Raw genomic sequence first — 23,601 nt, 5'->3', positions numbered from 1 at the left:
AACCTGTAATCTAACTCTATGCAGTAACTACATGTAATTTACTAATGAATTTGTTATTCTTTAACAACCACACCATAGTATTTTTAAGGTGTCCTATTATGCTTTTAAATTTTCAGCTTACTTAAATGTGTAATGTTGTTTGGGCTTCAAAAAAAAAAAAAAAAACTGCAAAGTTTGATGGAGCTGTTTCAATAATGTCGTCACATTAGAATTATATGGTTCTATCTGACATTTTTTGTCAAAATTGAGTTATTCATATATTCTTATTAAATGCCATCTTATTTACATCATGTACTGTTTTTTTTATAAGTAAAACAAGAAAGATTTTTGAACTCTTGCTTGGCTCTATAAGATTCTCTCTGTGAGCCAATAAGCATTTTGAATGCACACACAAGGACCAATCACGGTCAGCTTTCTTTGTCATTTCGACGGGCTGCTCCTTTGACAGCAGGAAAGACCAGAAAGAAACACAAAATCAGAGTTGACTAAATAATGCCGCACCACATAACATTGAGAAGAAATCTGAAGCTGAAAAGATGTGTGTAAATGTGATGATTTAGAAGCATATTTGACATTAAGATGAAATGTTAAATTTTACATTGTTGAAATATTGTGTATATATAGTCAGTGAAACATTTTCAGTGTTTATTAAACTTTGTTAAACAGCTCATCAGCTCATTGTTTTCTTTTAAAGTCTTTAAATTTGATATTAAGCCTTGAAGGGCAAATACTGAATTTAATTCATGGGGCATATAATTCAATAAATATAATTCATATAAAGCATATAATTCAATAAATATTACCATACTAATAATAATTTTGATAATTTACATTTAGAGTACATTTAGGGTCACTGTCATGTTAATGTATGAAAGAGAACTGTTACACACAAACGGTTTGCTATATGAAATGCAAAAACTTAAATATCTAAGAATAATTTAGAACCCAGACAGAACCTTATAACTCCAAGGTGACGTTGTGTTGTCAACTTTTTATCACATTCAGCAGACACTGTTTTATCTGTTTTTTCACTGTTCTTATATCTAATGCTGATACATTTTTGATTTCCTCCATAACTGTTCACATTCATAGACATAAACATTATGTAATTAAGTTTGTGTGTGTGTGTGTGTGTGTGTGTGTGTGTGTGTGTGTGTGTGTGTGTGCGTGCTTTTGTTATATTTGTTATAATATGTGTGTTTTTGACAGCTGGTACAAAAGAGAACACAATAGAGAGTTCACTACTCATCACATGTCCTTCAGGAAGGTTCAATGGAAGGTTCAAGCTTTAAATGTTTACTTTTTTTCCAGGAATTTTTCATTTTTAATTATAAATACATTTCATTCTCTAATCTGAGTAAATTAGCAACAATTTATTAATTCGTTCATTCTTTTTAATTAAATCAGGGTTGTGATTTAACATTTTTGGCCACATAATGCATTGTAATGTTGACTACAAGCTTCACAGACACATTTTGGACATACTTTATACTCTAAAAAATGCTGGGTTGTATTAATCCAAATATGGACAGTTTTATTTTCAGATATATGTAAAACAAAGCATTTTTTTTCCTTTTACCAAAAAACAAACAAAAAACCCTACCAAACAATATCAGTGGGGAAAAATGGGGGAAAACAAGAATAAAAACATTCATTTATTAATTTTCCTCGGCTTAATCCCTTATTTATCAGGGGTTGACACCGCGGAATGAACCACCAACTCATTCATTCATTTATTTTCTTTTCGGCTTAGTCCCTTTATTAATCCGGGGTCGCCACAGCGGAATGAACCGCCAACTCATCCAGCACATGTTTTACGCAGCGGATGCCCTTCCAGCCACAACCCAGTACTAAAAACACCAAACACACTCACACTAAAGCCAATATTGTTTACCCAGTTCACCTATAGCACATGTCTTTGGACTGTGAGGGAAACCGGAGCGCCTGGAGGAAACCAACGTGAATGCGAGTAGAACAAGCAAACTCCACAGAAATGCCAACTGGTCCAGCCAGGACTTAAACCAGCGACATTCTTGCTGTGACACAACAGAGCTACCCACTGAGCCATCCTGTCACCAACATAAAAACATGAAACAAAGAAATAGAATGTAGATACTTCAGAAAAGACCCCATTTTTTTAAAAGTCTTTGTTGATCTCCTGACATTGAACAGGATTTCTCAAGAGTGCATTAAGTTCGTTGGTCCAATGCTTTGTAGATGTAAAGCACGATGACTTCCAGTTAATTAATCTTCATTTTTCCCTAGCCGTTCCAGACAGAAATGTGAAGTATTTTTTAATGATGAGATGAATCTAGTAGTTCAGTGTGCCCTAATAACCAGATTCTAGGATCATTTGCATACCTATAATTTTTGTCGAAATGTCAACTATACATTCCCAAAAATCACACAGATCATGACAACTCCAAAGCATACATAGTAAATTAACCCAGCATTCTTTACAGTGTACATTACATCTCGTAAAAAAGTAATAATAGTATCCAGTTGAATACTTTCTTCATGAATCAGCCTCAATATGTCAGTGCACACACACTTACACACACGGAAAGAGATAAATGGCTGTTTTTTAAAGGATGCAGCCTGATTTCTAAGCCCCTGTAACAGTACTGTAGATTAAACACATCACAGCAAGGTCATCATGTGTTCTTACACCAACAAAGGCTTTGTCGAAACTCCTGAGGCTTCCTTTGGAGAAAAAAGGCGTGTTTGTTCACAGAAGACTATGCAAATAATCTTACAGGACAAATCCAACAAACAGCATCACCTCTCATGTGCTTTAAACCGCTGTGTTTATTTGTTTTACCACTATAATCAAATTGCCCAACGGCACATCAAGGAGAATACAAAAATATCCTTTTTGAATAAATCAAGGTGCGAAAGTCAACCTTTGTTTTGATCTTGTATAATTAAATGGGTTTTGATCCTATTTGAACCGCAAATCATTAATACAATACAACATCCAGCGCAGTATTTATTAATTTGGAAATGCTGTTTCTCTGTGTTTGGTTTTGGCAGCAATGCTTAACCCATTACGGCCGCTCTATTGACTCAATAATTCATCAGTCTGACTGCATTAACAATAAAAAATGAAGCATCAAGAAGTATGAAACCCAGCTGCCAGACAAACAGTGCCCAGCTGTTGCCTGTCATCACAAATTCAATGGGAGGGGCTAGAGATGTAAGTAAACATACAAACATTACCTTGGGGGAAATGGCTGCCTGACAAATATCTATCTTATTGTGTAATCATTACAGCCGCATGACCTTGAGCAGGCCACAAGCAGTCAACGAGTGTTACATGTCAATAAACACACCACAGGCTACTGTACAACGCGACAAATAATTGATCTGCCAATCCACAGCGGTTAGCCGGGTAATAAACACAGCAAGTGACTCACGGCAATTAAAGGTAAAAATCGACAGAAAATCATCAGAGCAATGAGAAATAATGTTTTGATGTGGGCTTAGCTGAGCAAATCTAATATGGCTTTGACACATTTTACAAGTCAGAATTATCAAGAATTATTTTGTCTAGTCATATGCAGCGCTGTGCTAGTTACTGAAAAGTAATAACTAGTTACAGGTACTAGTTACTTCATTCAAAATGTAACTCTTTTACTTTATCGATTACATACAGCAAAAAGTAATGCATTACTGTTAGAAGTCATTTTTGGTACTTTTTCAAAGAACATTTTTAATGCTCCCATTAGTAAGGTCACTTCAGTGCTGCATGGAGAACACACTGTTGATCAGCTTCACAGTTTTAATTCATTTGCATTCCCACAACTAAAACACAAGACAGACTTAAAAAAAAATCGTTTTAAACACTAATTTATTTAAGTCAGACCAGCAGCACAAAAATAAATAAAAATATCACAAGGTGATAAATCAGCTGAATAATAATTTTCAGAAACAAAAAATAGCAAAAATTAAAGTTGCTTCAGAATCATTAAAGTATTTAACCCTTAAAATGTTCCTTCACAGCTTGGGTATGAAAACTAGCAACAATATACAACAAACACAAAACCTTTATAAAATAAATAAATGAAAGTAATCTGAATTCAGTATCAATTTGGTGAAACTTATTCATTCGCTCATTTTCTTTTTGGCTTAGTCCCTTTATTAATCTGGGGTCGCCAAAGCAGAATGAACCACCAAATTATCCAGCATATGTTTTACGCAGCAGATGCTCTTCTAGCTCCAACCCAACACCTGGAAACACCCATACACTCTTACATTCACACACTACGTCCAATTTAGCTTATTCAATTTACCTGTACCGCATGTCTTTGGACTGTGGGGGAAACCGGAGCACCCAAAGGAAACCCACGAGAACACGGGTAAAACATGCAAACTCCACACAAAAATGCCAACTGACCCAGCCGAGACTCCAAACAGCGACCTTCTTGCTGTGAGGCGATTATAGACAACCATACATTTTATGCATTTTAAACAAAACAAAAACATAACAGCTGCTCAAAATGTAAACCTATGAGCAATTTTTAAACTAACCACAAATAAACATATGTCAACAAATTATGAAAAGTAAGCTGTGTATATTGAAAGTGCGAAATCTGCTGTTGTATAACAGCTATAAAAATATGTAAAGCAATAAAAAATAAATCACAGCATTTTTCTGAGCAATACAACACCACACATCATTTAAATAACATCTTCTAAAATGTGTTACTGTGTCTACTAAACTAATCAATATTTTTATACAGATAACAAATGAGTGCTTATTTATTTGATACAAAAAACATAGTAGTATTAGTAATGGCAATTAGTAATAGTAATGTCTCTCGGTCTACCGCGCACGCATTGTGTCTCTCGCAAGGTGTACCACGCGATGCGTGTACCTCATGCGCATTTGGTCTCTGCTTTCTCTTGATTTTTGTCCAGTCTGGCGCCTCATACACGACACATCTTCTATACAGTGGTTGGTTGGCATCCACCAATCACACAATGCATCACCGCTGTAAACAAATGTGGGTTGGACTGCAGCCAAATTTAATTAACTTACCAAATAACACACAAACACATCATATTGTACTATATTTAAAAAGTAATGTGTTCAAGTATTAGTTACTGTCAAAAGTAATGCCGTTACAGTAACACATTACTAGTAACGTGTTACTGCCCAACACTGGTAATATGTGCTCATCAGAAAAGCAGTTTCAATGAACAATGTTGTGATTCCTTTTGCACGCTCATTCAAATGTCTGTGGATTCCAACATTATCAGCTGCAAATATCATGTTGCTCATAATGTAAAATAGTGCAATAGTCTTACTGTCTTAGTTCATTCAAAAATTAATTATGTCATTAATTACTCACTCTCATTAATTACTGTTTTGTGTGTGTGTAAAAAAATATGACTTTATTTAACTGTTTCTCCTCCTCAGTGTCAGTATATTGTGCTCATTAATGTGTTATGCTTGGTTTGTCTCTAACATATTACTGTACCTCGTGCTTTGTTTCAAACAGAGGAAGTAACATGTGTATACAGGTCTATACACCACTGCACAGTGCGCATGAACGCACAATATACTGACACTGAGGACTTGATTACAGTTTTTCACAGTCACTTTACTACATTTCACAGATCAGAATTGATATTCTCAAAACTACCTGTTCAATCTTCACATCAATAGCTACGTTTCCAACCACCTATTTTGGATATGGCAATAATAAAACGATGGAAACGCCATGATGTGCATACATTTTGAAAATGTGCATAAAAAATGTATGTGCATAAATTAACAGGATAACCCTTTTATAAGATAAGAAAAGATCCAGATAAACTATGATGGAAACATTTGATTTTGTTATAAGAGATCGTGTGATGGTAAAAACCAGCAGGTTGAGCACATTGTAAAACATCTGAAATGTTGTTTTGGTCATTCTAAAATGCCTTAACCGTTTTAGTATCACAATGACATGATCTGTCCGTTACTTGGTACAGTACAAACAGCCAAAAAGAAAACAAAAAGCCATAGTTTACCCCAGATCCTACCTCCAGAGCACACTGTTATTTTGACAACATGACTAAGTAATTTGACTGTCTTATCCATACACAATGACACAAGGACTTGTCATTCTGATGGCACTGACATGTTCATTGATACATATTTCAAGAGTTCACACTTTGCTGATGATTTATTATAAAGCTTGTTTGGCATGCTGTCCCAGGAGAGAGCCCTGAGCTCATAAGGTCCTCGTGCCCGGGGCTCCCTCCCATTTGCAAGGTGACAGGGGAGTTTGAGCTCAGGTAGATCTCGAGAACTCCCCTGCTGTAGTAGCTAATGAACAGATAGTGATTGCTTTTAAGAGATAACTACTTACTAGGAGCATGTCTATGGTCTATGGCTATGGTCAATTAACTAACTTAAGTAGCATGTTTTTGGACGATGGGAGGAAATCGGGGAAACCCACATGAGCATGGGGAGAAGCTGTAAACTCCACATAGAAATGTTGGCTGGTTTAGTAAGAACTAAAACCAGTGACGTTCTTGCTCTGAGGCAACAGTGCAAACCACTGGGCCACCGTGCCTCCCATCTAGGAAAGGAGGAGGAATTGGGGTGGAAGGGGGGATTCTTCAAAACAGAGATGGCTGTTTTATGGAACTTAGGGTATTTATAGTGGCTTAGGAATCGTCTGATTGGTGAATCATAAATTCAATAATGCGGGGCCATCTGCAAGCAATCATAAGCACGTGATCCTCTCGAAATGAGTTTATAAATAAACTTCACTCAGTTTTGAGAGATGAACTAAGGATTTTGAACAAGAGACAAGAGAATATACTTTTTTCTGAACAAGTCAGAAATCTTGCTGTATATGTAAGATAAGGGAGCTATCAGATGTGATCTAAAATATATTATTTGTATTTTGAAGAAGAACAAACAACTCAGAGGGTTGGAATAGCATGAGGGGGAGTAATTAATAACATAATTTTCATTTTCAGGGTGAACTAACATCAAAACATCTAATCATTAGTTCACCATATGTGTCTTTAAATGCAAATTGCTTGATCTAGTTTAACTGTTCACCATATTTCATCACATTTCTATTAGATATTTTGTACATTTGTAATTACAATTTTATCTGAGTCATTTTAAAGCATCTCTCAAATCAAAAATCCACATATACACAGCATCTAGTTACTCGTGCACATCATTAACTAAGTTTATTGTTGTTTTAAACAAGTTGTGTTTGCTTTCATACATTCATGCAATGGATTATGTACATCTGTCTGTGGTTTCATACACTGCTATAGCCTGTAATGCCACGTTGCTAAAATAGTGTTACACCTCAAAACATAGACAATAACTCATCATACAAGTCATTGAATGCAACATGGTTGATCAAGTTATCATAAACAGTCAAGCAAATATTTGAAACAGTTCTCAGTTCATATGAATTTGCTATGTACTATGGAGATCTTGACTTTCACAACAGTAATGAAGAGACTATAGATCAACCAAAAATAAACCAGTTGTGATGCGGATGAGAATCAGTGACCTGACAGACTGGGACATTTCAATCAATATCCCACGACCCAGATACAGTATTGTGCAAATTAAACATTTGAAATGGATATATGGCATATAGATCTTCTAAGAAGTGCAGCCTTATGCATTTTACTAAACTGTCATCCAAACTGATTGTCCCATAGTTTACAACATATATCGATAAACTACGTGTTTTGACTATCTTGCTTGTGTACAACGACACAAGAACTTTTCATTTTGATGGCATTGATATGTTCATTGAAATAAATACTTTTGAGAGATGAATTAAAGATGTTGAGTGTGTTATAGGCTCCTGCAGATAAGTTACATTATGTTTTGCTGTTTGTATGAATTGTTTAGATAAAAGTGCACACTTCATTGCAAATATCAATGATTATTTGATAGATGCACCAAAGTGACTGAGAAAAACTGTAACTGTGCAGGTGAATCTTGACATTCACTAATAAAGAGAATATAGATCAACCCATGATTAGTTCTCTAAATTGCTCAAAAGTGCATCTCGTGAATTGGAAAGGTGTATCTCTCTAAATTGGAAAGCATTTACTGTTTAAATAGAGGACAAGAGTTACAAGTCTGACAACAGATGATCAACCAGAAGACAATCATGTTCAACAGTCACGAGAAAAGTAAGCAGAAGATTTTTAAACACTTATATAGCACCTTTCCATTTCTAAAAGTCACTAAACACACAGTAGTGCACATCCACATAGACAATACAAGCACATAAGGCCATATTACGCAAATTAAAACAATTCAAGTCTTACAATTTCTTTGGCTTGTTGCTTTGGCACATTTTTCAAAACAGTCTTAACATTCTCTAAACTCTGAGCGCAAATGAGAAAACTTCAGAACTGGATAATGTAGTTTCTCCCCCAAAACATTTCATTCATGCTTTAAAACCTAGTTATTATGTCAGTAATTTGGCCAAGACCACCAACATATAAAGTATTTTTGTCATTGTGTGTCACACGCTGGTCAAAATGTTCAGTTGTTTTTTCACTATGACTTTTTGATGATTTGACATGATTTTTTTTCTTTTTTTCTATTTAATATTTGTTAAGAAGAGTCAACGGTACATAAAACGTTTATGAACATTTGTATTTATACAGCACATGTAAAACCCTGTAAGGAACTTTATCAAATGAAATGAGTGTAGTTAACTCGAAATTGACTGAAAGTTAATTGTACTCATTTGAATAGAGTTTTGAACTCAGTGTTGAAGATAATGAGTTAATTAAATACCTCATTATTAAATACCTCATTACTTCAACCTAAATGGAGTAAGTTTACAGTACTCATATAGATTGTTTTTTTAACTCAAATGGTTTGTAGCAATCTGTTTACTCAAACGGTTTGAGTTGCCCTAACTTATTGGGTTACACAGAACTCAGCTGGTTTGAGTTCTTTTCATTTATTGAGCTTTACTATGCTCAAATTGCTTCATTTACTTAAATGGATTAAGTCCACAGTACTCAGTAGCATTAGTTTTTGAACTTAAATGGTTTGTTGCAATCGGTTTCCTCAAATGATTTAAGTTAAGTTTTTGGGTTTTACAGAAATACTGTAACATCTATGAAAAAAATATTCTTGGTGGACATCCTGTCACTCGTGTTGATCAGGTCAAACATTTTTATCAACATCACATCTGATGTTTTTTCAGTGCCATACACCTGTGAATAAATCTCTTGAATGTTGCACCCAATTCCTGCAATGATCAGCTAATATCAGTGATGTCAACACATACAGGATTCATGGCAAAATGGTTGCCATGAAGACAGAGACATCTTACAGAGACATCTGATTTTGTGGTCAATGATGATATACTTTTCACCTCTATGCTGAAAAAACTCTTTAGGCGTCACAAAATTTCTAAACTCCTGGTCGCCCTCAGGCAGGCACTCTAATTTTTGGTAGCCTGAATATAACTTTAAGGAGCCCAAATAGAAAATAATTTTTTTATAAAATAAAAACAAACATTTACTAAATAAAAAACAAAAGATATAACGGCATTTGTTATAGGCTATATATTCATTTTTAAATAACCAAAATTGTATTATTTAATTTTTTAAAGATTTTATTACATTTTTTAATAACCAAAAAAAATAATGTTAAGTGAACATTGTTTAAGATTATTTTTTGCAGCTATAATGACATTCCAATATGTTACAGAGTATATAATGAATCAGGATATTCTGTTTATGCTGCTGCTATAGACACGTTAATGTGATTTAAATATGAAACATACGATTATTACATTTAAATCTTAGCTCAGGCTATTATCAACAAGTGGATTTATTGCTGCCATATCTGCAGCACAGCACATACATAATTATCCACTTTGTGACAGAATGTAAAGGCACTGAAATATATGTTTTCTACCACTGGCCAGTCAGGCAGCGTGTAGATTTTTGGTAGCCCGACTTAAAAGATTAATAGCCCCAAGATGCTGGGCTACCAGATGTTGTGAGCCCTGCTCTTTTACTGGATTTAGAAATAGAGAGAATAGAGAAAGGAACTGAACTGTTATCCTCTCATGTTCAGCAAACCCCTAACAATGTTATTTGTGGAAGTCCTCCATTCTCAAAACATCGTAGTACTGTAAGTGTGCTGTGGGCAATCTCCATATTTATGCTCCCAAACTTGATTGGTTAAATGGTTGATTTAAGTTGTATTGCAATTAGAGGTCATTTACCAACTTAAGAGACATTACAATTGATGTCATTGTCAGATATTTATGGAATATACAAGCGTGTATACCAAATGAGACATCTAAATGGATCGTTTTGAGTAGTTTAATGGCTTACACAATAAAAAAGGACAGAGAAGTTATGAAGAGTTTGACGGTTTAAGTGAGAATCGACTCATCAGTTTTGACCAATGTCCCATAAGGAATTAGTTATTCTGCGAACTACAGACAATTGTACTCACTGTGTACACATATGTGCCAAAGCATTTGCAATTTGCTCAAATCAATAACAAATTCCAACTTGATGTGAACAAAAAGTGAGTCGTTCAGAGGTCTGAACTTGTTAAAAAAAGGATTCGAGAAATGAGCCAAAGCAATCAAGAAACACACTCAAGGAAGACAAAACGATATATTTCTAAGAGTAAGTGGTAGTGATTCTGCTTAGGAGCATAAATACCAAATGACCTTCCACCTACAGTGGACAGCCAACAAGGAGGAACAAACAAAAGACCAAGCTCGGATGATCCGAGGGACTGGGCAAGAAAGAAAGGGTACAGTAGGTCAGACAAATAGACCATTTAATGCCTTAAATGTTAGTAGTAATATTTTTAAGGGAATACACAATGCCACTGGTAGCCAGAGCAGATAATGCAGTCGAGACGTAATGTAAGCAGAACGCCTGGTACAAGTAAGAATTCTTGCTGCTGAGTTTTGAACTTACTGCAACCTTGCAATAAGTTAGTTGTTTAGGCAGACCAAAAAACAGAGCTATGTAATAATCCAGACATGCTGTGTTTCATGATTAGGATTTCTGCATCTGCTAGAGTTAGAAAAGACCGAAAACTATTACGGACAGATGAAGAAGGCTTAACATAAACCCTATCGATTTCAGAGTTCAGGTCCATTCTTTTGACAGAGGTAGCAGTGCCAATAACTAATGGCCAAGAGGAGGAAGAAGAGGAGCAAAGATGCATGGTGGAAGGGTACAGAGGCAAAAAAGAAGAGGCCAAGACCAAAAGGGGATGTCAATTGAAATAAAGGCTACTATAGTTGTCCATATTGTCAATCATGGCCTTACAATGGCAGATATTGTGATGCATACATGAATCTGTGAACTGCACTAGAATTCCCTCATACACTTCTGCACAGAAAGTGAAAGTTCTGCCTAATGGGTGTTTCCTGTTAATTCCTGCATTTGTAATTTAGTACACATTAGTATTGTAATTTTACCTTTGTGCCCATATTTCCTTTACCTTTCTATATCACAGTGACATTTTTTTTTTCTTTTTTGTTAGGCCACAAGCAGAAGTGTAAATCTGAATATCTTTCAATCAATATCCTACATACAGTGCTCAGCACAATTGAGTACAAGCCATTCTGAAAATGAATATTTTTCTCAATTTCTTGGTGAATATAGGCAATATATATTTGTGCATTTAAACAAAACTGATTTATTAAACAGATATATCTATTAAAATAATATTTTAGTCACCAAACATATTTAGAAATTGAAAGATAATACAATTAAATTCAAGCTAAACATTGCAAAAAATAAATTACAACCTACAAAATGTTAACTAAAGTTTTAAGTTTTTTTGCTTAACTTGATTTTTCCTCTGTTTTTAAATTTGTATTTAATATTTTTCTATAACATATAAATTTGGCTGTACTAGTTTTTGGACAGTTATTGTAAGTCATTTTGTTAGATAAGCTCCAAATTTGGTTTCAGTACTGACTAATCCTATGTATATGCACAAATATAATATTGTATAGCTTCCTATAGAAAATATCAATTTAAAACAGAGATTTGTGAGGGGTGTACTTATATATGCTGAGCACTGCACACTAATGTTCAAATTTGTACTTTTGAAATGTATATATGGCATAAACAGAAAGTGCAGTCTTCTGCAATTCAACTGTCATCCAAACTGTTGCTATAGTCTACATCAGGTAATAACAGCAAAGTGTACAAGCTGTTTCATTGACAAAATGACTTTTTTTTGTGAACAATGACACATGGACCATCGTCCCAACGACCCTCGTCTCAAAGTCAATGGGTTTTTTGAATGGGATTTCGGTTAAATAAGGTTCGTGGCTAACACAAACTCAAGATACTTTCACGTTTTATTCTACGACATAAAACACATCAGTTACATCACACTCTTTATTTTTTAATCGGTTACGTGTCTTTAAAAAGACGGTTGCTATCAAGTTGCTAAATGGAATTACAGGCGGAGTCGGAGACATGTCATCGAGCTGAAGTGGTCTGGAACGCAGCTCACTTGCATTGGGCATTTGGATTTGTCTGTTATTTAAGTATTTTCATGAATAGTACTTTATAGTTTGCAGTATTTTACCAATTGGGAATTGATATTGTGTGTAGGTAAAGCCTTTCAAAAACTAATTTCGAGAGGAGCACGTGATTGACTGCAGCTGGCCACTCATCTACATGCATTAGTTAGCCAATCAGATTAATCCCAACTCACTATAAGTAGCCTAGCTAGAACTACTTCCTTATCTTTGTTTTTCCGAATAACCCTCCCATCCACCCCTTCTCCTCCTTTCCTCCTTTACCATGGGGAGCTCTCGAGAACCACCTGATCTCGTACTCCCCTCACATGCTCTATGGACCAGGCGGGAGCCCTGGGCTCAACTATCTCCGAGCTCAGGGTTCTCTCCCGGGACAGCATGCCAAACCTGCTAACAGTTGTCAAACAATATCTAAGTGTGAACTCTTGAAACAATATTATGAAGATACTGCTTACCAATGCAGCCTGTCTCTTTCCTGCTCTCAGTAATGTAAACATGTAAATAAAAGTGTAAAAAACACATACCTATTAACTGTCACTTTAACGTGATCAATAGATTTTTTTCTTCATCTGAACACATTTAACTCGGTCATAACTGCAATACTTCTCCTTAAAATGTATAGCATATGTGACTGCACGGGCTGCTTTTTGCTGTACTTCGTGACAAAAAAAGAATATTGAATGTTGTTCTGTGTTAATGATGGAACTTGCAGGCATATAGACTTGTCCCTCACACCTCATTTCTGTCATCTGTTACTAAGGTAAGCGGGCTATGTGCACGCATGTGATACATTTATTTAAGTAAGTCTTATGATAATACTATGTATGCACATTTGACCATACATTTTTAAAACTTTTATCCGGTTGGACAAAACGTGTTATGAACAGTGTTTGAACACAGACAAATATTTCAATATTGCATATACTCAGGAGCAATAAAAATAAAGAAAACAATAAAAATACAGAGAGCACAAATACTAGTTTTTCCAACAGCATGTGCACTTGTACACAAACAAGGGTCATGCTTTTATGATAAGTGCCTTTCGTTCCCCCATGACTGTGGTGCCTTTGAAGCAGTGATAAGCATGTGCACATTCTTGGCTTACATACACTGCCTCCTACACTCACGCAACAGAAGAACAGCGCTTCGGTACAGGCAAGACTCTTCGTTTTCCTGCTGCAGCTAACAGTGTGGTCAAGTGGTGGACTAGTGCTCGAGGCCCTACACTAGTAAGGCAACAGGTGGGAATGAATTATGCACTGATGAGCCCGGAGAGCCCAGTTGTGCCCTTAAGCGAGGCAATTAACCTCAATTTGCTCTTCTGGGACCATCACAGTATTAGTACACCATAAATCACTTTGAGTAAATCGCATGTGCTGCGTGACAAGCCACCGGTTAATTACAGACTAACCTCCAACACTCTGCCTCATGTTCATCATTCTTACATATACATTAAACCTACAGTACTAGTCAGATGATCCATGATTAGTGAAGCCATTAAAACATTTCTGTGCAGCCTTTTTTGTAAAGCGCCACAGCATCTGACACCCTCACACTCAGATTGCCATGTTCTCCTGGCATCTCTGCCCGACACCACTGAGTCACAGGGTTACCAAACCCACAGGGCCCCTGCTGAACAGAGTCACCTCTCTGCAGCCAAGTTTAGCTGCCCGCTATCACCTCCTCTCCTGCTAGAGATATACACCATGTCCTATGACTACAGTCTTGCTGAGAATTACAAAACAGCTACATTCGGCTTTCAAGTTAGTAAATATACTGCGAAAATGATTATCAGATCAAGTAACAAATTCTAGAAAACTAGGATTTACTTGAGTTGACTTTTTACTATTCTGAAATTCAGAATTAAGGCTTTTATGTTTGTTTTACTGTCACTGTCAGGGGTGCCCAAACTTTTTCGTATGAAGGGTCAAAAACCAAATATCATTGAGAAGATAAACATACCAAACTATTTTACATTAAAGTTGCCATGGGTCATTTCCTGATGTATTTAATAATATTTAAAAATAAATAGAAAACATCACTTTGAATCTCACTGCAATAAGAACATTAACAATCACATTTATAATCGGGTAGTTCAATGCTGAATACACTGGTCAAGCAGAATCTGGCTTTGCTTTGATTCACTCACCAAAGTCTCTGCATTGTCCTCTATTCCTTTGGTGACAGTATGTGCAATTTAAACTAAATTACAGAATTTAAATCGAAACGTTTCATTTAAGTTAGCTTTTTTGTAGCTTAACAATAAAACAAACAAATAAAAGGTTACATTATATTTGAAATGTCAATCTTTAAACCAATCCTGTCAATCTCAGATGGGATGGCGGGCCAAATCAAATATTACCATGGGCCAACTTTGGTCCGCGGGCCCTAGTTTGGGCATCTCTGCTATATATATATATATATATATATATATATATATATATATATATATATATATATATATATATATATATATATATATGTGTGTGTGTGTGTGTGTATGGATAGATATAGATATATATAGACAATACATAATATATAGTAAGACATGACAAAGCCCACTGCCCCACAATTCTTATGATAATAGTTTACAATAGTTTAAAGTTTTGGCGATGCAGTGGCGCAGTAGGTAGTGCTGTCCCCTCACAGCAAGAAGGTCGCTGGTTCGAGCTTCGGCTGGGTCAGTTGGCGTTTCTGTGTGGAGTTTGCATTTTCTCACTGCATTCGTGTGGGTTTCCTCTGGGTGCTCCGGTTTCGCCCACAGTCTAAAGACATGTGGTACAGGTGAAATGGGAAGGCTAAATTGTCCGTAGTGTATAAGTGTGAGTGAGTGTGTATGGATGTTTCTCGGAGATGGGTTGCGGCTGGAAGGGCATCTGCTGTGTAAAACATGTGCTGGATAAGTTGGCGGTTCATTCCGCTGTGGCAACCCCAAATTAATAAAGGGATTAGCCAAAAAGAAAATGAATGAATGAGTTTAAAGTTTTTTAATTTACGGAGGCATGGTGGCTCAGTGGTTAACACTGTCACCTCACATCAAGAAGCTCCTTCTGTGGAGAGTTTGCATGTCCTTTTCGTGTTTGCGTGGGTTTCCTCTGGGTGCTCCGATTCCCCACAAGTCCAAAAACATCCACTATAGGTGAATTGAATGTGTATGTCTGTAGTGTATGAGTGTTTCCCAGTATGCGGCATCTGCGGCGTAAAACATATGCTGGAATAGTTAACGGTTCATTCCACTGTGGTGACCCATGATAAATAAGAGACTAAGCCAAACGAAAATTAATGAATGAAAGTTTGAGTTTGTATTTTGCCGTTTTCAACAATTTTAAATGTTTCTATTTTTGTTTTGGAGATCTCCTGAGTTATCATGTATTCAATACTTTCATATATATATATATATATATATATATATATATATATATATATATATATAACAATAGTGCAGTACTACAATTCTCAAATATTCTCAAGCAATTTGAAGATTCATTCTTTCTTGAACCCTCCTTTTTGAGACCCCTCCTCTGTTCAGATTGGTTGGACGCTGCAGTCTTTTGTGATTTGTCTTAAAGTGTGTGCAGCAAACAAACATCCAATTACAATATCTGAATTTCAGCTTTGTATGAATGTAGAATTGTAACAATGGTGTTTATGTTTCCAGTTTGAGCCAAAGTGTTATGATGAAACACTGGAAGAAACAGTTTTCCCCCTGAACCTGCATGACTTTAAGTACATTTAGAGAATACATTCATTCATTCATTTTCTTTTTGGTTTATTCCCTTTATTAATCAGGGTTCGCCACAGCGGAATGAACCTCTAACTTGTACAGCATATGTTTTACGCAGCGGATGCCCTTCCAGCCACAACCTAACACTGGGAAACACCCATACACACTCTTTCACACACATACACTATGGACAATTTAGCTTATTCAATTTACCTATAGCACATGTCTTTGGACTGTGGGGGAAACCGGAGCACCCAGAGGAAACCCACGCGAACACATGGAGAACATGCAAACTCCACACAGAAATGCCAACTGACCAAGCCGGGACTTGAACCAGCAACCTCCTTGCTGTGAGGCGATCGTGCTACCCACTGTGCCACCGTGATGCTCATTTAGAGAATAATCACTAAAGTTTCTGGCTTATGAATGCAGCTGCTATTCAGATTTAATAACCAGTGAAATGTTGAAGTAATCATTAATTCAATATTCAACTATTTTTTAATTAACATATTATTTTTGAATGCACACATGCTCGGTAACTGAATTCTCTTATCATGAACAAATTGTTACAATGTAGCCCATCAATTTAGCATTTTCCATGATAGTAAAAGTAGCTGTAATGAAAGCACTCTCTAAATAAATCTTTTGTCTCAACCATCTTCTTGACATGATGCCAACATCACTGCCCAACTACAGTGTTTGTGGGGAGATCAAATGAAATAGCATTCACAGGCAATCAATGGAGACCATATAAGATGTTGTTATGCAGATTTGTTAAGGATCTATTTTAGATCGTAAAAGTATTTTTACAAACAGACAATAAATGCATTTGTCATGCACTTTGATCTTTAAAGCTTCACAGAGCATTCACAAAAACAGCTGCACTGCACACTGCATCAAAGATGATATTTTAAAATGCTACATAAAATAGTTCAGTAGCATTTGTCCTGTTCACAGCATGCCCTGATGTATGATTAATTAATATGGCTGCATTGTGTGATCGCTTGCCATTTGTTGCCATATACAAAACAACTTACAAAGCATTTAAAGTAAACCTTTGTGTCAATTTATGCATTCCCTGGCAAATAAGCCTGTGATGCACCACGATTTCAAATTAAATTTCCTGGAAATGCATGAACTGAAGTACAGGACCTTGCTGTGCTTCCTGTGCCATGTGCTGAGTTGTGGTTTGTCATTTCATCAGTTGTCATGTAATGAGTGTTCATGTGATGTCACAGTTCAACAAAACAAGCAGTGCGCTTTTTTTTTGTATGGACATTTATAAGTAGCACATAATGTTTAACCAAATTTACAATCACATAAATAAAGGAAAAGGAATAAAATTGATAACTTTATATGTTAATGAACTCTTAACTTTATTGTAATTAAAAATATATAGTTTATTCATTCATTCATTTTCTTTTCAGCTAAGTCCCTTTATTAATCTGGGGTCACCACAGTGGAATGAACCGCCAATTTATCCAGCATATGTTTTACGCAGCGGATGCCCTTCCAGCTGCAACCCATCACTGGAAAACATCCATACACACTCATTTACATACATACACTACGGACAATTTAGCTTACCCAATTCACCTATAGAGCATGTCTTTCGACTGTGGAGAAAACCGGAGCACCCGGAGGAAACCCACGCGTTCACGGAAAGAACATGCAAACTCCACACAGAAACGCCATCTGGACCAGCCAAGGCTCAAACCAGCAACCTTCTTCCTGTAAGGCGAACGTGCTACCCACTGCTCCACCATGATGCCCCCAAAATATAGTTTATAATGCAGTATTTCATATAAAGTATTCACCAGCATGGACCAAGCCATACTTTGGGCTAGATTTTATTGTAAGGATTTAGGGATGAAAGGGATGGTAAGGCAACAGTGGGAGGAAGGGGAACAGACATAAGAGGATAAACAGTGAACAGGTAGGTAGGTTGATCGGGCATCCTACGATGATGCCCAGAGACTCAGAGTTGGGAAACCAACTCTGTAATGTTTTGGTAGAGTTTTTAGGTGATGGGCTGTATGCACACATTTTAGCCAGGTATAGCCCAACTGTGTTTGAATTACAAAATTGTGCAGTTTAAGATCTGATTTCTTTAAAATCAGAGATATTCACTCCCTGTTAGATATATGATATGAAGTGGGTCTCAGAACGGACGAGAAGCACTGCATTAAATCCCATTTTCCCCTGCCATGTCTTTAAAATATGACAGTTTATTTTACCCCAGTATTTGCAATGGAATTTTTTGCGCTAGTCTGTTGCTACTGATTACGCTAGTAGTTACACGGTCTTTCATCTGGTTCTACGCTTAAACAACTAAATGAATGCTTAAGTCTATTTAACTAAATGTATTGTAATTACATTACAACATCGATGCTGTTAAAACAACCTTGTGAAATTGAAAATACTCACATTAAGCTTTCACCGGAAGTTTTTCATTGGCTTTAAAACTCAAGCTGTGCATAGAGCCCATTGGTTAAGGAGACAAAGTGAGGCGTGGTTCCACTGCCAAACCTTTGTTAACAAGTTAACTCCATTTAAAATATATAGGTAACTTGATATTTTAAAGGGATCGTTGAACCAAAACCTAAAATGTTGTCATAATTTACTCATTTTTTCTTGTTGCGAATCTGTTTAAGTTTCTTTCTTCTGATGAACACATAAGATGATATTCTGAAGCAGGTTTTCCCTAAGGAACTCGATGGCTACAGGTTTTCAATTTTCTTCAAAATATCATCTTTTGTGTTCAGCAGAAAAAAAGAAACTCATAAAGGTTTGGAACCACTTGAGGGACAGTAAATGGTGAATCATTTTTCATTTTGGGTGAAGTATCCCTTTAAGTTCCAAAAACAAATGTACTTATAGCAAAAGACTGTGCAACTGTTGCAGCTTTTAGGTATTAGCCAGTATATAGTTCCAATTATTTAGTTCTCACTTCACACAATAGAGGATTAATATTTAAAATCATCAGTGTAAAAAATGGGGGGGAATTGTGTTCTGTGTTTTCCTCTAAAAACTGCAATAGCCTCCTAAAATATTAAATTTTTTCATACAATTTTTAAAATTCGTGGTTATTATGCAATGAAGTGCTCTAGAAAAAGGGAAAACATTTAATGAAAAACAGCAGTGTCCTTGAACAATCATCATCCAAAGAATAGTCTTTCTGTCACGCATTTAACAAACCCAATTCCGCCTGTAACGATAATCAAACTGTTTAGATATAATTGACAAATAGACTGTATTTCTGAATTGGCAAATGCATGAGTCTAAACGCAGTTTTTTTTCTCTCTCAAAAGCAATCAGAACAAAATACTCACACTGTAAAATGATACACAAAGCATTTCCAACCCGTGGGTCTCTCCAAGAAATTATAAACACGTCCTTGAAGGAAGGACCTGGAGAGTGTGGGGCGTGTGGCGCTGTACACGGACATGCGGGGATGGAGGTGAGACGGCGGGCGCTGCGTGATCACCGCCGGCTCCGCGGCCACCGAGGAGGGAAAGCGCACGCTGTCATTCCGCAGGTGCAGAGCCTCGGTCATCTGCAGGTCTGCGGCTCCAGCAGTCCATGAAGCCTCGGTGGCTGTACTGTGAGCTGGAGAGGTCATACCGTGGTTAAGGAGAGACTTTCACGCCTGGTTTTTCACTTCAAAACTATATCAACTATTGATGTGACGACAGCAGTGCACAATTGTTGGATTGGTTTTATCACCTGCTTCTCCTGCGCTCAAAAAGTACAGTAAAAAGCACTTTATCGTTGCTTCATTCGTGTTTCAGGTTGAACAGCAGCATCTGAGAGTGAAGTCCAGCTGGCAGAACTGCAGGCGGCATAACGGCTGAGAGGCAGCCCATCAGCGGCGGCACTTAACTGTGTCTGCATGAAGCCACATGCATAAATACTCATAACTCAACAGTGAGTGACGTATCAGGAAGCATATTGCCACATGCCAATGCCAACAAAATATTAATATTACTGAGTTTATTGTTAAACTGCAGTCTATTAATAATTTGACTGCACTATATTGGAAATATTTGACGATATTTTGTTTATTGAATACAGTTTCACCAGATGGCTTCAATATTTCTATTTGTAAATAATTTAGACTGATATGGGATTGTTTAGTATGGGAGTGAATCAGCATAAAATAGAATAAACAAATTAAAAGCACAGATAAATATAGCAAAGCAAAGATGAAAGTGAAAGAAAAAGTGCGTTGTGGTTTAGGGGAGTCAAACAGCATTCAGGCACAGAAATTGAATAATCAAACCAGTGTCATGGTGGCTCAGTGGGTAGCACGATTGCCTCAAAGCAAGAAGGTTGCTGGTTTGAGCCCTTAAACTGGGTCAGTTGGCATATATGTGTGGATTTTGCAAGTTTTCCCCGTGTTGGTGTGGGTTTCGTCTGGGTGCTCCAGTTTCCCCCACAAGTCCAAAGACATGCGGTACAGGTGAATTGGGTAAGCTAAATTGTCCATTCGTGTATGTGTGTGAATGAGTGTGTATGGGTGTTGTCAGTACTGGGTTGCAGCTGGAAGGTCATCCGCTGCGTAAAACATATGCTGGATAAGTTGGCGAACCCCTAATTAATAAAGGGACTAAGCCGAAAAGAAAATGAATGAATCTTTATAACAGTTACAAACATTATAATTCATTGTCCGTAAATGCTTTAAGCGCACTTGAAATGCTCTCACACATGCAGATGATAAACTTTCACTCTATTACGGTTAAACTGCAATGAGTCCACAAACCTCATGCATTCTGAACTGTGAATCAACATTGTGATGTGACTATATTGCAGATATACAGTGTATATTGTGATATCAATGCTGAAACTCTATATTGTGCAGACCTATTTAATTTACTGTATGTGGTATTTTCTGTTGATTGTATTATGTGATCAAAAATATGATTTTAATATTAATATTTCATCATGTACTGAAAAGCAATGTTTTAAATAAAATAGAAAATAATAAATAGATATATGTTATTTTGTTGAAGCTATTGCTACTTAATAGAATGCTACGATATTTTGCATACATTAATAGCATAGGTCTCAAACTCAATTCCTGAAGGGCTGCAGCTATGCACAGTTTTGCTCCAACCCTAGTCAAACACAGCTGATCCAACTAGTCAAGGTGTTCATGATTACTTTATGGCCTTTTCCACTGAGTGGTACAGTATGGTACGGTTTGGTTCGGTGCACTTTTACAGTTATTTCCATTGTCAAAAGGTACCTAAAAGCGAACAGTACCTTACCACTTTTTGGGTACCATTTGCAAAGGGTACCTAGCACGGCAAAAGAGTACCAAAAGGTGGCGCTAGACACGCGGCTGAATGCTATTGGATTACAGAGAAACGTCACGCGTGCATACAGAAACAGGAGAATGAAAACAAAGAAACCAACATTTTTAAATACACAGCCGAGACATTACACCGTAATATTATGTACATATAATAATGAGCCATGGTTGCCCAAGCTCAAACAAACCTTTTCGTTGACTTAATGTTTCACAAAACCAAAAAGAACAAAATCTGCTGTGTCCTGTTTTTGTTGTACGAGGCCGTCTAAAAGTGTGAGCCGTTTCACTTTCTCCAGAGAGCTTGGAACTTCTTGAGCTGATGATGATAAAGTGTGCATGATTATTGAAGTGCTTATGACATCAGATCCTTTCAGAAATGGACAAACGTGAAGTGTGAAAAAAAACAAAGGAGAAGCTGGAAAAAAACAAAGGAGCGAATGATTCTTTCAGCAACCTAAAACATGAACAAACTGCCATGTGTAACTATTATCATCACCTTTTGGACTATTATGAACTCAGAATGACGGAATTACTCACTAACAGAGGTTACATGTGCTGGTGAAGATTAAAGATACAGATGAAAGGTTTACTCTGATTGTGGGCTATATTTTGTGTTGTTTTTGAACCCAAATAACGACTAAATATATGCTGTGTGGAGCTTTTCTGTAATTGGTAACATATCAGAGACTGTAAGGGCCTGTGTGTGTTCATATATGTTGCATTTATTTATTTTTATTTCATATAATTGCAGACGTTACAGTAGGCTATTTCACACTATCTTTGATCTGCAGTTATAATCAAATCATGTTCATAGAAACATTAGTATTGAACATTCATACATATGTATTTATGTGTATAAAGCATCTGTTTTGTGAGAAGTTCTTCTCATATGATATGTGAATGACCCTTACAGCTTTAATTTGAGTGAGATTTCTTCGAGCGAGAATGACATCGACTGAAACTTTCTGTCGTACATCAAATCCCACCAAAAGGGTACCCTTGGTACCCTTTAGGCAGTGGAAACACAAGGCTGATAAAGTTGACCCGTACCAACCCGTACTGTACCAGTCAGTGGAAACGGGCCAATAGAGACTATAGAGGTGTGAGTTGGAGATGGTTGGAGCTAAACTATGCAGAGCTGTGGCCCTCCAGGAATTCGGTTTGAGACCACTAATTAACAGTTTTTTTGTAAATATAATTAATGCAATTAGTTATATCAGTAAATTGTTTTTAATCAAATTATATTTATATATCAATTTATGTCTGACTCCTAAAATAATCTGTTTAATTCTACATTAAACAGGTTGCCCCCGCATGGGAATCACCATGAATAATTATTCATGTTCATGTAAATTAAAGTCATGCAATTTTTCTGACTGAACCCAAATATAGCAAAGTAAACATAAAAAGGGGGAAAAACAGGAGGGCCGTTTGACATAATTGCAATAGAACTTACTGAACATACCAAGCAATGCTGTATTTGCGTTTGTGCATGGGCACATACATCATTAAACTGAACATTTATCAGCTGAGAACTCATGAAGAAATTATAAAATGTGTAAATGAGTCAAAACAGTTGCTGGAATTCATCCGTCAAATGCACAAATTAAGTTCTGCTGCAAAGAGATGCATTTCTGATGTCTTTATGGAGCCGTAATGGGCAGAAATGAAGCTATGAAAAGAAAGAAAGAAAAAAGTAAGTGTGCTTGAGCATTCTGTCCTTTTTATGGTTTCATCTTGTTGACATTATGTTCTGCTTTTGGCTCGTTTAGATCTCTTTGGTCCATGATGCACTCATAATTCAGTCAAGTTCATTTGGAAGCAGACCGAGGCCCATCTTTTCGCAATGTCGGCCCACTTGTTTGGTACGCACAAGTGTTTGGATGCATGAACTGCACTAACAAAGAAGTCTTACCAGCAGTCAGAGCAAACCTAAAAACATACCAGCATGAACTTTTGAAAGCTACCACATGTATCATGGTTTACATAAAAAGCTAAGATTGACAGCTTTGGTGCTA

The 23,601-nt window shown here is 36.5% G+C and overlaps 1 protein-coding gene across 1 annotated transcript in view; it reads right to left on the bottom strand.

Annotated features, from left to right (window-relative positions):
- kcnq1.1 (potassium voltage-gated channel, KQT-like subfamily, member 1.1) overlaps nucleotides 1–20,058 on the bottom strand; it is a 103,559-nt gene extending 83,501 nt beyond the window's left edge. Inside the window, exon 1 of the mRNA XM_056462915.1 lies at nucleotides 19,602–20,058. Coding sequence (XP_056318890.1) covers nucleotides 19,602–19,891 — 290 coding nt within the window. The 5' untranslated portion in view covers nucleotides 19,892–20,058. The remainder of the gene's footprint in view (nucleotides 1–19,601) is intronic.
- Between the last annotated feature and the right edge of the window lie 3,543 nt (nucleotides 20,059–23,601).

Source organism: Danio aesculapii, chromosome 7 (assembly GCF_903798145.1).
Source record: "Danio aesculapii chromosome 7, fDanAes4.1, whole genome shotgun sequence".
NCBI lineage: Eukaryota > Metazoa > Chordata > Actinopteri > Cypriniformes > Danionidae > Danio > Danio aesculapii.
This window is presented reverse-complemented; position numbering and strand designations above follow the sequence as displayed.